The sequence below is a fragment of the Urocitellus parryii genome, chromosome 10, assembly GCF_045843805.1.
Source record: "Urocitellus parryii isolate mUroPar1 chromosome 10, mUroPar1.hap1, whole genome shotgun sequence".
NCBI lineage: Eukaryota > Metazoa > Chordata > Mammalia > Rodentia > Sciuridae > Urocitellus > Urocitellus parryii.
This window is the reverse complement of record NC_135540.1, coordinates 114579810-114596124: the sequence shown is the minus strand read 5'-3', so window position 1 is coordinate 114596124 and position 16315 is coordinate 114579810. Positions and strand designations below refer to the sequence as shown.

General features: G+C 33.2%; 1 protein-coding gene across 2 annotated transcripts in view; it reads right to left on the bottom strand.

Annotated features, from left to right (window-relative positions):
- Pds5a (PDS5 cohesin associated factor A) overlaps positions 1-16315 on the bottom strand; it is a 140104-nt gene that overhangs the window by 47971 nt on the left and 75818 nt on the right. For both annotated transcript variants that reach the window (XM_026385608.2, XM_026385599.2), the window contains exons 10-16: positions 15318-15412; positions 13987-14132; positions 10690-10841; positions 9449-9562; positions 6860-6941; positions 5494-5542; positions 5129-5268 (exon numbers count right to left, since the gene is read on the bottom strand). In XM_026385608.2, coding sequence (XP_026241393.1) covers positions 5129-5268; positions 5494-5542; positions 6860-6941; positions 9449-9562; positions 10690-10841; positions 13987-14132; positions 15318-15412 — 778 coding nt within the window. The remainder of the gene's footprint in view (positions 1-5128; positions 5269-5493; positions 5543-6859; positions 6942-9448; positions 9563-10689; positions 10842-13986; positions 14133-15317; positions 15413-16315) is intronic.

Below are 16315 nucleotides of genomic sequence, written 5' to 3'. Positions count from 1 at the left end.
ATACAGTTTAGTTATGACTAATAACTAATTAGTCATAATAGTTACTATGCACAGAACAAAGAAATAAGTGTCAAGGAGAAAAGGGTCACACATTTGAATACAGTAATAGAGCTACATGAAATAAACCAATGTATATAAGCAATAATACTAGACAGTTTTTTTTTTCCCCTTTTTCCCATTTCAGGGTTTGGTTATGTTGCCTGGTTTGGTGCGAATTCACAATTTTCCTGACTCAGCCTGCATGGGTGGCTAAGGTTATAGGCATGCCATTCCACACAGCTGAACAAAGACATAACACTTACATTTTTATATTCCTTTTTAATGGTTTTACATTTAGGTGACTGGTCATAACAATAATTTATGTAGGTAATACTTAGGTAAATAAACACAGCAGTTGTTTTAGAATATAAATGTGATAATCTATGTGATATCGGGGTTAAACAACAAATCAAGTTAATTTGTGGCAGCAATCAAGTTTATCTTGTTTTCCTTACACTTTTAAGAAAAAAAATTTAGAAGCCTATATATACCTCTAATAAACAAAAACACATAAGACCAACAAGAAATTTTTCTAATTGAATAGTAGTTGAGAAAGCTTTAAACAAAACTAACCATATGCAATCCTATTAGGAAACTGTTGGCAGAATGAGTTTTTAAAAAACAATTGTTTTTTTCTGAATCTCTGACAATTTTTTAAGAAATTTTTTTATCATATGTGCTACAGTTTACCAGGAACAAAAGTCTTACTGCTTTGTCACTTTACTAAAGCTCAGGATACAAAGGCTGGTGATAGAAAACAGGTTTACCCAAAGCTGGGACTGAGGAAGATTGAGACCTTTCTGTCTCAAATCTCCATCTCTGAGGGGCTCAAGGATGGTTTTATGAGAGGAGAGGGAATATGGAACAAAAGATAGAAAATATACACATGTGGATTTAGCTAGACTGTGCTATTCAGCAATATGTCACAGTTTCTGTTACCTTGGTGCCTACCAGGGCCAGTTGCTTCTCAGTTTCCATTCTCAGCATGAGGAAGTTCAGAAGTAAAAGCAATTGGAGCTTTTAATTTCAAAGAGGCTGTATTACACTGCCAGTACACACTAATACTACTAATGCTTATTATTTACAAAAGTTGCTTAATATTCTTAAGGAATATTGAAGAAATAACCTATAATCCATAAGGTTATAATTTATAAACCCTATTATTATAAAAATAAGAGTTATTAAAATGATGTATCCATCTACCTTTCCTTTTTGTACATTTTTTTCTTATTTTTACAATAAAAAGTATTAGCTTCTTAGAAGTATTCTTTCTTATGCACAGTAATCCCTCCTATATCCCTTTTGTGCTTTCATAGCCAATCAAAATAATTCCTAAAAGATTTAATATTATCAAGTATCAAGTATTTTTTGCAGTTAGAATCAATAAGTTAGGTAAGAATATAATAATTTATCATAAGAAACAATTCCCAAAGCTTTAACTTCCATGTAAGAGTGGATCTGCATCATTGTCATTAAATAAAAAATTAAAGCATCTTATGAGTGTTACTAAAATATAAGTCAGCATCTCTCTCTCCTTTCCTTCATATTTTTTCCTACCTCCTCCAGGAGATACAACTGTGCTAATAAATACTGACCTGGCCTGAATCTCGGACTTGTAAGCACAACTGCTTACAAGTCACAACACCACAAATGGTTATCTTCTATTCCTATAGCATCTGCTTTGATAGCCAGTCACCCAAGCCAGAAATGCTGACACAGTGGTCTAACTCCAACTTATCCTTTAAAAATCAACTCAGGAGTCACTTATAGAACAAGCCATTCCCTAATTCCACACATTCCTGAGATGAGTGATGCTCTTTCGTGTTATCAAAGCACATGATTCTATCAGAACACTTACCATATTGTATTCTCTATTGAAATCAACTCATCTGTGTCTGTTACCTAAAGTGTAAGCTGGATGATAGGTCATGTATAATACAAATTACTAAACCATGCAGTGATTACAGTGTAAGCTTGGGTCTGGGGGTGTGGTGCAATGGTAAAGTGCTTAGACAGCAGGTGCAAGGCCCTGGGTCTGATATCCAAACAAACCATAAACAAAATGTAAGCTTGATCCAGGGAGAAAGGGACAAAGAATATTTGGATTTCTGAAGATATAATGTATATCTAGATAACTCTGAAGGGAAGGGGTTTCTTAAGTGTGGTTCAAAAACCACACAACAGAATGACATTGAAACTTTGTTGAAAGATAGATTCATGATCCCATTTCACACCTGTTTTATGGGTCCCTACTGCTTGTCATCTATGTATAATACCATAAGAACTTTAAATCTATAGGCAGTGAAGGGGGCCTTGTATTAGGCCATATATAAAATTTCATTTTTACATTATTCTTTAAAATCCCAAGAACTTGGTAATATTTATAGATGAAGAAAATGAGGCTCAGAAATGATGACTTTAAAAAAAAAAGATTATTTTTTAGTGCTAGGTGGACACAGTATCTTTATTTTATTTTTATGTGGTGCTGAGAATCGAACCCAGTGCCTCATGCATGCTAGGCGAGTGTGCTACCACTTGAGCCACATCCCCAGCCCGAGTGACTTTTTTTAAAAAATATTTTTTGGTTGTAGATGGACACAATATCTTTATTTATCTTTATGTGGTGCTAAGGATTGAACCAAGGGCCTCACACATGCTAGGCGAGTGCTCTAGCACTGAGCCACAATTCCAGCCCCTGCTGAGTGACTTACTAATGTTCATACTATTAGTAAGTGCTATAGGTGAAATTCAAATTTAGGACTGTCTCATTATATGTTAAATAAGCTTCCTAAAAAATCTTAAAATTTGGGATCTGCCATTATAGTAAGGCCATGGAGTATTAAATAGCAAGCACAGTTGAAGTGGCACCAAATATGTTATCCTTCTGTAAAACCAAAGTGTGGAAACACAAAACCCAAAAGAAATGTAATGCCATTCATTGCATACCCTCTTATACTCTCCACATACATGCACATAAGTTTTAATCCATAGTATGTCTCTGCTGATAGTCCTTACAAAGTATTCTCTAAAACTTTTTCAAGTATGTAACTAAGACAAAGGGGAGGAAATTATTAGATATCTATTCCTACTGTTACTGAGTAATATTCATCTCTGTGACATAAAACATGATTATTTTTTGGAAAAACTCTTAAAAGATGGAAACAAAGCTATACAGAATGACAGAAAACAAATGTTATACTTAATTTTTTCCTTTATTCCATTCTTCTATGTCAGAATGAAATGAATCAAGGACCTCAGAGAAAATATGTAACTAATACACAGTACCCATGAGAGAAAGGACAAAAGGATAAGATATTCTGGAAAATGGCAAGAACTTTTTCTAACAATGGTTGTGAGTTTTTAAAAGGTGTTCTTTTCAAATGAAAGCAAATAGATAAATTAATGAATACACTCAAGTTACACAATGCTAATAAGACCTAGAAAAGAAGGAATCATTACTATACTTTCTCTTCATCTCCATCTTCATCTTCCTAATTCCTAAAATCAGGAGCACTTATAGGCTACACTGTATAGTTACTCATTGGTTACTTTCATCCTCAGGTATTGTGGTTTATGGTTATAAACATCTGCTTTGCATACAGTTTTTAATTTGGAAACTCTTGGTGCTTGTGGTCTTAAATTTCCTTTTTTTTGGTACCAGGGATTTAACTCAGGGACACTTGACCACTGAGCCACATCCCCAGTCCTTTTTTGTATTTTATTTAGAGACAGGGTCTCACTTAGTTACTTCATGCCTTGCTTTTTGCTGAGGCTGGCTTTGAACTCTTGATCTCCTGCCTCAGCCTCCCGAGCCATTGGGATTATAAGCGTGCACCACTGCACCCAGCCAAATTTCCTTTTCTTTAAATTCAATGTCTTTCTTTGAAAAATCGAGTGATCAAACCAAATATCTCCGAGTTATTTTCAAGCTGTTTTTGCTCAATGATTCAATTACATCAGATTCCCCCCTCCTCCCCAGGACTCAATGTTCTGAAACTGGAATTCAAGATGCTGAAGGGGTAAATGAAACCTTTAATAGTTGTTTCCAAATCATCTATCTCAGAAGTGCAAAGGTTTAAGTAGTCTGGACACTTGGACATCCACGTTACTAGGCACAACAGAAGAGCACATTTCCCTAAACTGGCTCCTTCAATGTCCTCCTAAACACTGATCTGTTTAAATCTCTGACTGAATAAAAGATATTTTATTATAAGATATTCTGTTCTATGCTCCCAGACCACTTTGTATATGTATCTATTATAATCCTTATCATTTATCACATATTTAAATAATTGTATCAAATCTAATCCTTTTTAGAACACAGACATAAATAACTAAATAATTACCTTTGTCTTATTCATCTTTTTAAGCCTGGTTATAAGCATAGTGTTTGTCATATATGTGTAATATCATAAGAACTATCACTTATTTAAATCCAGGACCCTATATATGTATATATATAGATAGATGAGGAAAATGAGGCTCAAAAATATTGAATAACTTACTAAAGGTCATATTGGTAGTAAATGGTATAGCTGAAATTCAAACTAGGACTCTGTCTCATAAAATGCTGAGTAAATGAACGGATGAAGGTTTCTTTCCTGATATTTTCAATGATGCTGGTTTTCTATAAAATAAGGAGTCCAAGAATAGAATGAGGACAAAAGTCTACATAGGAATTTATCTTATCTATAAATGAAATCACATATATGACAACATTTCTATTGCTGATTTATTACAGGGGTTATTTCCATGCTAACACACAGGAGAAGAAAATGCATGCATACAAAGCATTTAGATCATTCTTATCATTTATTCAATGAATATCTACTAAATACAAAATACTTTATCTTACTCAATTCCTAGGACAAACCTCTCTGGCTTAGATCACTAATTTTTTCCTGGAATGTAGCTAGAGAATAAGTGGTAAATAACAAGAACTAAGTTGACCACAGAAATACTTCTCAATAATTCAGGGCTCACACTACTGTTAAATTAACACAAAACACTAAACGTCAAAAGGCTTTAATGAAATACAGACTTCTACAAGTCAGCTGGGAGAACAAATGTAAAAGTATAATTTACTAACCACACAAATGTCTGCTTGTTTGCATGAACAGGTTGGGCTGATTAATAACTCCAATTGAGACCGTAGTTTCTCATCATCACCAAGAACCTGGTTAAATTTCTTCACAAAATCTTGTGCTTTCCCAGGATCAGGCAAATTCTCTATAAAATTAAGAGGGAACTAATATTAGGAAAGAAAAACTACTAAAACTAAAAGCAACTGTCATAAAAATACTGATGAGTCATCAAAGGAATACTGGACAAACTGGTTCTTAGAAATAAATTAAGAACTATTTTTCTTAGCATTAAGTTGATAGTCTTATGGGGTGAACTAATTGTCTGTTTTGATATATAGTATATATTTACTGGGTGAATAAACATACTCACTTGCTATGGTCATCAGTTTTCCAAACATGGCAGAACAGTTAGCCTCTGACTGAAATTTAAAATAGAAAAGAAAGAACAACCAGTCACACATGCTAATTTTTGTAAGAAAATATAATAATCATTATTGTACATGCTTCATAGTTTTAAAAAACTTCATCATTATCTACCCACTGAAAATGGTTTACCAATCTACACACTAAGTTAACAGCAAATATATTAAGAGGCAACAAACTGTTAAGACAAATAGAAGGAAAGAAGATGTTAGTAGGAAGTTCTTCAAAAATATCTAAAAAGTAACCATGATATATAACCATGATAGTATACACATGGATTCCCAGCTACTCAAGGAGGAGGATCATGTGAGCCCTGGTGTTTGGGGCCAGTCTGCACTCTATTGTTTGGCAGTGCTAGGCTATTGGACCCAGATTCTCACACATGCTACGCTATCACTCTATCATGGAGCTACATTCTCAGTTCCTTTTATTGTTTATTTTGAAATAGGGTCTTGCTAAGTTGCCCAGGTGGCTTCGAATTTACAATTGTCTCTTGACTCAGCCTCCCAAATCACTGAGATTATACGTGTGTGCGACTATGTCCAGCCAAAACCATCATCTCTTAAAAACTTAGAATAACCTCCCCTTCAAAAAGTATTTCCTTCACAATTACAACACAAGGAATTAATTAATAATTTATATTAAATTGGAATAATTTGGAAAAGAAGTTGGAATCCCCCAAGTTGATCCCCAAGAGTGACATTTGTTGGAACTCTTGATATAGCCATGTCCATTAATTTATGAGTGCCTATAACTGCTTTTGTCCTATACCAAGGAAGAGTTGAATAGCTAACCAGAGATTACATGAATGTCAAAAATTAAGTTTTTACTTCTAGTTATTTACAAAAAAGTTTTGACAAGCCCCTCCTCTAACATCCCTGGATCCTTGAGAAATCTGTCTACAGTTCCCAGGGTTAAGAATACTGTTCTAGGGGTTGGGGTTGAGGTTGTAGCTCAGTGGTAGACTGCTCATCATGAGGCCCTGGGTTCGATCCTCAGTACCACATAAAAATAAATAAATAAAATAAAGGTATTGTGTCCAACTACAACCAAAAATAAATATTTAAAAAAGAATAAAATATATTATTCTAGCAAAACATAGTTAAAAGTCCATCAAGAACATTCGAGTTTTTTTCTACCTGCCTTCCAAAAAACTTTGAGTAGAATTTGTTATTTTGACACTGGTATTATAGGATTGATACTTAATATTGATTTTACATTGAAGGAACAAGAAAATATATGACTTTTGAATAGTACTATATAACATTTAATCATGACAATAGCCTATGAATTTAAACAAATCATGAATTTACCGTAGGCTGCTTGTGCAAATCCAATAGTTCGCGTACATGACTCCGAAGCATGTTCTGACATTTCCACATTTCATTGAGAGCTCTGTAAATAAAGTTATAAATATAAAAAAATATATTATTTAACATTACTGCAAATTATTCAACTTAATTTTCTGTTACATGGTATATATACACTATTTTTCTACATCTACACAAAATTTTAAGCAAAAATTTATTTACTAGGATTTATGACTGTATAGTATAAATGATAACTAGAAAGCTCCTCATAAGAGGAATTTATTATTTTGATTTTATTTTTTATGGTCCTGGAGATGGAACCTAAGGCTTTATCCATACTAGGCAAACTTTCTACCACTGAGAAGAAATATCTGAGAAAAGAAGAATTTTGCAGTTAAATAAAGAGGCTCAGAGATAGCCAGAGTGTTCTGGCCCAAGGAGTGATAAAGTGTCTAGGTGTATGGCACACATAGAAAACTGAAGGACATTTATGTGCTTGGACTACAGAGTGTAGTGGGGAGCATAAATAGCTGTAGCGAACCATAGATAGGAAGCAGATGAAAAAGGTCTTTTGAACGCCAGGCTAAGGAATCTATATGAAGGGATACCAACCTTTTATTTATTTGTTTATTTATTAAAAATATTGTTTTTAGTTGTAGGTGGACACAAAAGCTTTATTTATTATTTATTTTTATGTGGTGCCAAGGTTAAGCCCAGTGCCTCACGTGAGCTATGTAAATTAAAGTTTATACCTATATATGTAATTATACAATTATATACAGCCCTGATATTCATTTCTCTCCATGATTACAGACTTTCCTCTCTTACAAATGCCCTCTATACTTCCAGGTGTCCAGAGTACCTCTAAGAAATCCTTCTGAGTGCCCTGGCCAGATATTTAGAAATACAAAGGGATATCAAACCTTAGGCCAAGTTTTGTGCAGTGGTGCACACCTATAATCCTAGCTACTTGGGAGATTATTGCAGGAGACTTCTATCTCGAGATGCCAGTATTGGCAAATTAGTGATACCCTGTCTTAAAATAAAAATAAAAGGGCTATGGATGTAGCTCAGTGTGGTAGAGCACCCTTGGATATAATCCCAAGTACCACAAAACACACACATTTAAACCCTTAGGCAAGCATTTTACTATCAGGAGTGGCATTAATAAAGCTGTTAAAGAATGATGGCTAATGCCTCCTGATGTGATATATATTACCTTCAAGGAATTTTTGCTAAAAATGGATGATTATAATCTAATAATGAGAAAACAACAAAATAATCCAAATGGAGACTATGTTATACAAAATAATTGGCCTATGAAAACTCTTCCAAAAAACAGTCATAAAAAGAGATTGAGTACATATTCCATATGTAATATTTAATCCCAGATGAGACAAACTTGCACATTATATGAACAACTGAGGAAAATTCGAACACATATAGTGGATTAGACACTGTTAAGGTTCTATAAGAAAATATCTTTGTTTATAATGAATCAACACTAAAGTATTTATATCTAAAGGGATCCACATCTGCAAATTATTCTCAAATGTTTGGGAAGAAAATGTATATATAAAGATAGAAAACGTGTGTACATAAAATGTATATATAGAGATAGAAAACGTGTATATGGTTAAAAATGGTTCTGGGTAAAGGGATGTTACAACATTCTGTATGCAAATTAAAGTTTATACCTATATATGTAATTATACAATTATATACAGCTTATTTACACACACAAACATATATATAAAATACAGCTGAAATCCTAAATCAAAAGTTTCAAAATTCTTAATACAGGACTCAATTATTTTGTGTGCATTTTAATTGATTTTTTTTTGGTGGTATTGGTATTGAACCCAGGGGTACTGAACTACATCCTCAGTTCATCCTTTTTATTTTTTCTTTTGAGACAGGGCCCAAGTTGCCCAGGCTGGCTTTGAGCTTGTGATCCTCCTGCCTCAGTCTCCTAAGTCACTGGGACTATAGGTGTGCACTACCACCACACCCGGCTCCAAGCAAAATTATTAATAGTGCTTCCTTTCTGTCTTAAAATATTCATTAGACAATTAAATGCACATCTTATGTAGAGGTGATAAAGATATGCTCTCAAAAAAAAAAAAACCTACTCATTTCTTAGTTTAGTACTTAGTATGAAAGGATAAAGGAGAATAGTATAATTTAGATACCCATCAGGTATTCTGACACGGGGACTTTGTTGAATGTCTGAAAACATATTATGACCCAGTTGTCAAATACACTACGAGGGGACTGGGGTCATGGCTCAGTGGTAGAGCACTCGCCTAGCATGTGTAAGGCACTGGGTTCAATTCTCAGCACTATGTATACATAAATTAGTTAAGTAAAGGTCCATTGACAAGTTAAAAAAAATTTTAAAAAACACTATGAATATAGGAATAGTTTTGCTGTTGACTGATCTGAATTTAAATGATATTTTTCTCTATAAATATTTGCCTGAGTTTCTTGAATTATAACAATTAGATAAGATGACAACAACAACAATTAGATAAGATGAAGTAATTTTATAAAATTTTCAGAAATAATTTAGTCATTTCAAAAATAACTTACTTTACAGCATTTGGATCCAAACTAGCATATAAATAATATAAGCATTTCATTCTCTCTTCTGTTTCCAGATTGTGGGGCACAAGATACTGAGCAAAAATTTTCTCTACCAATAGTCTGTGAAACAAGACCCAAAACGCACAATTATTTCATTTCTAAAGTGATAATAGTCATTTTTACCATTTTGAAGAAAGATACCAAACCAATAGTGTATTCACATACGATGGGAAACATCAGGATATAATCGGTTTTTCCAATGGAAGATGTTCTACAGTTATTTTTAAATTTAGAGGCAGTTACTACTTGTGGCTTCAAGTTATAATGTGTCCTTATGAAACATTTATTCTAGGATACTAAAATGTTATTCCTAAACACTGCGCAGGCTGTACCACCTATTCTTCAACAGTCCAAAACTATAACAAATTAGTTAACACTACATATAAATTGATTCTAATTGTCAAGAAACTCATTAATTTCCTCTGATTACAGTTCAGTTCCTTTCCCATGTTGTCACAGAGAGAAAACAAGAGGATCTCCTTTCTAATACTTCCTGAAAATATGCATATTGATTTTTCTTCTCTCCATATTCTAAATTCTTTATCAATACCGGAATATCCTTCTTGCTAAACTTATATCTATTATTCAGTATTACTGGAATAAGAAAACAAAGAGCTCTTCATTGACCAATTAAATACATTACCTGTGATACCCAAGTAATCACTCTAATTCAATAAAACACTGAAAAGTATTTTACAAAAACCAAGTATCATTAACCCAATCCATTATAAAATTTGAAATAGCATTCAGAAAATGAAAAGAACGTAATAATGCCTCTACTGGTAATGACAGTGTTGCAAAAAGGAAAACTAATAATTATGAATTATCAAACAATTCTGCAGGCAAAGAAAGGACCATTGTGCTTTACATTTATTATTTTATTTAATCCATGACAATTCAGTAAAAAGTGCATTATGAAAATTTCTCCTTTTTATGTTAAACTGATATGCACAGAAGTAAAATCATAAGGGCCACAGCAAACAGCTGTCTCTGGTCTGGTTGACTACAAAGTCTTTGCCTAGTTTACTATTACTATGCTACCTTACAAACTAATTTAAACATAGTATATAAGAATTCATAGAAAGTTATTTCTAAATTTAGAAATAAAGTATTTAAAGTTAGATAAAGACATTTAAAAATGAAAAGCAGTTTTACATTCAATCATTCAATCAACATAGTAGACTCACTTGTCATCAATGCTGTTCTGATAATAAATATGTAAAAGTTTGTCCTTTATCCAGCTGACTTTCTCTGCCGCTTCCTTTCCTGCTTCACCATGAAGACAGTATTTCTTATAAAGCTGAGCCAGACCCATCATAGCTTCTTTTCTTACTCGCCACTAGAAAGTATAACATTTATTAGATGAGGAAAATAACAAAATTTTATATTAACCTGCAAAAACTGCCATGGCTTTACTAGGTTGCAGTCAGTCTTAAGAGTGTGTGTGTGTGTGTGTGTGTACATAATATGTCTTTTACAACAGGCTTTACTAAGCATTTTGAATGTGTTCCTATTTAGAAACAAAACTACTTTAGAAATTTTCTAGGAGATACTGCTGAATGATCTACCAATTTTTTATTTCCATACAGAGCAAAGCAACAGTAAATCCTACTAAACATATCATTTGATTCTCTAAATTAAAGAAAAAAATATATACGTCCAATTTTAAATGTAAAAGACAAAGGAAATATTTCATTCTACAAACAAAAACCTAAAATGTTTTAGTTCTCAATTATATGCTTTCTGATGTTAACCCAGAATAAGAACAAAATTCATTCAGTATCAAGAATACTGAGTCTAGGGTTGGGGCTGTAACTCAGTGGTGGAGCACTTGCCTCACATTTGTGAGGCAATGGGTTTGATCCTCAGCATCACATAAAAATAAATAAAAGGTATCGTATCCATCTACAACTAAAAATATATATTTAAAAAAAAAGGATACTGAGACTACAACGTTGGAAAGAACTTCAGTGATCATCTTATTCTTTATCATCATTTTGTTTTACTTTGTAGACAAATGATTTACATACATAGCATGTCCTAGTTAGTGAAAAGACTCCGGGGATTTCTAGAGGCTGGTATGAAAGAGTTACTAGAGAAGGAAAGAATGGTGTTAAGAGGAAGGCGGACAGGAAAAAGAAAAAGAAGAGAGACCAGTTAAAAACCTAACATGAGTGCTGGTAGTGGAGCTCAGTGCTACAGCATTTGCCTAGTATGTGTGAGGCCCTGGGTTTGATCTCAGCACCAAAAAACATAATATGAAGACTATGCCAAGATCTAAGAAAAAACAATAACCAAAAATGTATTTCTCTTTTAAAAAATGGTGAGGGGAGATTTAAATACTTTTTAAGTCAGTACTTCCTTATAAAATTTTTGTTATTTTTTTCATTTTTTTGCCAACTTAGTGGATGGAATAATACTTTGTTCGTATACAACAAGTTAACAGATGCCTTGTTTATTTTTTTAAATTTTGATAGGTCTCACTAAGTTGCCTAGGCTCCTGTCTCAGCCTCCAAGTCACTAAAATTACAGTCATGCACCAACAGCCTCACATGGATGCCTTCTGATATCACTTAAACCAAAAACTGTGTACTATGAAATATAAGATTAATTCCTGGTCCCCTTTTATATAGGAGAAAACAATTGTTAAAATGGCTACTATGTAACTTATTAGTCCAAAATTCAGGTCTAAAATGTCTAATAGGTATTATTATGACCACATAATGTAGTTTCAGTTAAGAAGTGTCATTTATTCAACTCCTTTTGAAACTATGAAACATTAATAGGAGTGAAATATTTCTAGAAGGAAGATATTACATGAGTGGCAATAACATATGGGAAGAAAAGAGGGCAATGCCAATTAACAACAAGGTAGAGTCATTTAAGTTAAAGACAAAAAGAAATCTTCAAAGTTAGAATTACTAACACAGTTAAGAAAGCTAAACAGTGGGGGTTTTTTGTTAATGGGTATTGAACCCAGAGGCACTCTACCAGTGAGGTACATCCCCAACCCACACTTTTTGTTTTTTAATTTTGATACTGCATCTTGCTTATTGACACAGATTGGCCTTGAATTTGTGATCCTCTTGCCTTGATCTCCCAAATCAATGGGATGACCAGCAAGTGCCGTGGCGCCTGGCCAATGTCCATTAAAACATCTGCCTCTTATGACTTTTATTTTTAAATTTTTTCCTTCTACTGAGAATTGAACCTGGGGTGCTGTACCACAGATACATCCTCAGTTCTTAATTTTTGTTTTGAGATAGGGTCTTACTAAGTTGCTGAGGCTGGCCTCGAATTTGCAATCCTCCCTCTCCAGCCCCCCAATTATAGCCAGGTGCCATCCTGCCCAGCCTATTTTTTTTTTAAGATTATATGGGTTTTTTTAGTTGTTGATGGACCTTTATTAATTATTTATTTATATGTGGTGCTGAGACTTGAACCCAGTGCTTCACACATGGCAGACAAGTGTTCTACCACTGGGCCAGAACCCCAGCCCCCTTATAATTATTTAAAAAAGAAGAGCATAAAGACTACTCAAAACCAACTTCTTCTCTACCCTGAAATTATAGCTAAACTATACTTTTCCACAGGAAATTTGATTATCAATGATATAAAATAAAATAGCAACTGCAAGGCAATTGTTGTTAAAGATGTATGTTAATCAGCCTGCTTTGTATAACAGTCTCTTACTTATGGGGGACAGTGCTATTTCTTAGCAACTGCTATTTCTGTTTTTAGTATTACTTTTCCTCATCAATTCATATTCTAACGAGAGCAAATGGAAAAAATATCTCAGATGTTTTTGAGACAGGATCTTGCTAAGTTGCTGCTGAGGCTGGCCTTGAACTTGGCATTCTCCTGCCTCAGCCTCCTGAATTCCTGGGATTACAAATGTGCAGCATCAAACCCAGGTGGAAATATCACTTTCTTAGTAAGTATGATGGTATTTTTTATTCAAACAATGACAGACCCAGCAAAGTTATATCAGGTTGTAATAAATGAGAAACAGATTGATAAGTTACTATTTAAAACTTATCATATGTGAGAAAAGAATAGAATAAAACTTTTAATTTACCTTTTATTTAAAAAAAAACTTTTTTTTTTAGTTCTAGGTGGATGAAATACCTGTATTTTATTTTTATGTGGTGCTGAGGATCAAACGCAGTACCTCACGCATACTAGGCGAATATTCTGTCTGAGCCACAACCCCAGCCCTAATTTACCTGTTCTTTTATAAAGGAAAATGCTAAAATAGAAACCATAACTAAGATGTGAAAGACTCTAGAATCCAATGTACTCAAAGGTAATTAATGTGTACAAGAAATAAAAATCTATTTAGCATTGTCATTAATCTGATTTTCAAGCAGAAAAGCTTTAATTGTTATTATGGATAATAATTCTTACTATAGAAAATAATACCAATTGTATTTAACAAACAAAACACAGTAACATAAGGAAGAATAAAATTCCTCAGATTTTACCCGTTTATCCAGTGTTCTTTCCCTTACAAATCCAAGCAGCTGATCATTTACTAAGGCAAGGTCTCTTTTGGCTGCTGTTATTATAGTAACAATGACATCATGACGAATAGCTTCTTCTGGATCATGTGATCTAACCTTCAAATATTCTGTAATAAGAAAAAAAACTTAAGCTCCATGTGAGCTATGCAATTTGTCATGATTCAGAATGTCAGAAAAGACTACTGCTTTTAGCATTTGTTCATACTAAGACAGTGTCTGTAAAATGTGGCATGAATCAAAATAATTTTTAAGACACCAGTACTCTGTAATAATCACAAATCTGCATAGCACATAAGGTTATTTTAGTGGAAAGGTTGAATTACAACACAGTATGTGATTTATACAGTTTAGATTTGCAGTTACAAATTAAAAGACTTGAAGAATAGTAAATGCTTATAACAAATTAGCTGATAGGTATATACCTACACCATTAAAATCCAGAATATTTCATAATCTTTTTAAAAAAATTCTTGAATAGGCTGGGCATACTGGTCTATGCCTGTAATCCCAGTGGCTTGGAAGGCTGAGGCAGAAAGACTCTGAGTTCAAAGCCAGCCTCAGCAACTTGGTGAGGCCGCAAGCAACTTAGTGAGAAACTGTCTCTAAATAAAATATTTAAAAGGGCTGGGAGAGGCTGGGGTTGTGGCTCAGTGGTAGAGCACTTGCCTAGCATGTGTGAGGCATTGGGTTCAATCCTCAGCACCACATATAAATAAATAAATAAGATAAAGATCCAACAACAACTAATTTTTTTTTTTAAAGGGCTGGGGATGTGGCTTAGTTGTTAAATGACTCCCTGGTATAAACAAACAAACAAATCCTGAACAACTTTTAATACAAAGTAAATCAAGGTAAAAAGTGTCATTTCTTCTGGTTTTTATAAACAACAGAACTTTGATAGACGCCACCTATTTGCTACAATCAAATGTGTAGCTTTAAAAGCTCTATGTTCAAGTGAAGAAACAAATTTTAGTTTAATTCAGAAAACAACCGCTTTCCTACTTATTATTGTATGTTACTATACTTAATTATATAAATATAATGATTTGTGCCCAAATCTATTTCCTTAAAAAATTTCTTTTTTTCTAAAAAATTCAAAAGGATCAAAACAACAAAGATTTTGAATGTAATTTTATTTTATAAAGCATATAATCATTTCCTAGGGCATGAGAAATAGTGACCTGAAATCATGCTAGAATTAAAAATCTATTCAGAAAATGAAGTTAGATCTTTGCCTGCATGTAAACTTTATTTCTGTAATTACTTCATTTGCAATAAACCAGACAGCTTACCTGTGAGATCTTTTGCTAAATCTGGGTGATTCATTAAACAATGACTGGCAAATTTCACACTTTCTAATCTCACAGGAACATGAATGTCATTAAATCTATATAGAAAGAGATTGCTAAATATTAATTCTAAGGCACAATAATATTTTCAAAAAAGGTATATCTAACACACAAGTGCTTATAAACAACAATATTTACTGATTAGAAAATACATTGATTATAATGATAGCTAATATGTTCTGATGGGAGAATATAAAGTATATAAGACAAAAGACATAATTTTAAAGAAACGTTTTTGAAACAATTTGTTTTACCATGCTAAAACAAAATGATAAAAAATATAAACACGTCTGACTAATAAAACTATTCATTTTACAGATCTAAAACTCTGAGAGATTATTATTTTGCCACATAATATATAAAAAATAAATATTCAGAACACATAAACTTTGCTTGGAAAAAAAATTTATAAGAGGAAACTATTGGGGAATTTGGAGAAGAAAGCAGACCATACATAAGACTAAAATCCAGAGGCTGAAATAAGAGTGGATAAAAATGAGTCATCTTTCCTCATCCGCCTGGGACTCACTTGTGGTAAAATGCTTTTTTTTTTTTTTTTTCCTTTTCTTTTTCGGTACAGGGGATTGAACACAGAGGCACTTTACCACTGAGCTACATCCCCAGCCCTTTTTGTTTTTTATTTGGAGACACAGTCTCGCAAAGTTGCTTAGGGCCTTACTAGAATTCTAAGGCTAACCTTGAATTTTTGATCCTCCTGCCTGACCACCCGTTGTGGGATTATAGATGTGCACCACCACCATCACCATCCCCATCACGACCACAACCACCATGCCCAGCAGTATATGAATTCAGTTAATATGAAATACAACATGATATATAATAAGGATAAGCTTTGCAATTCAAATTTAAAATAGACTGGGCAACTTTTAAAAATATATTTATTATTGAAAAATAATGTGATTTTGGGATGGGGGTATTGG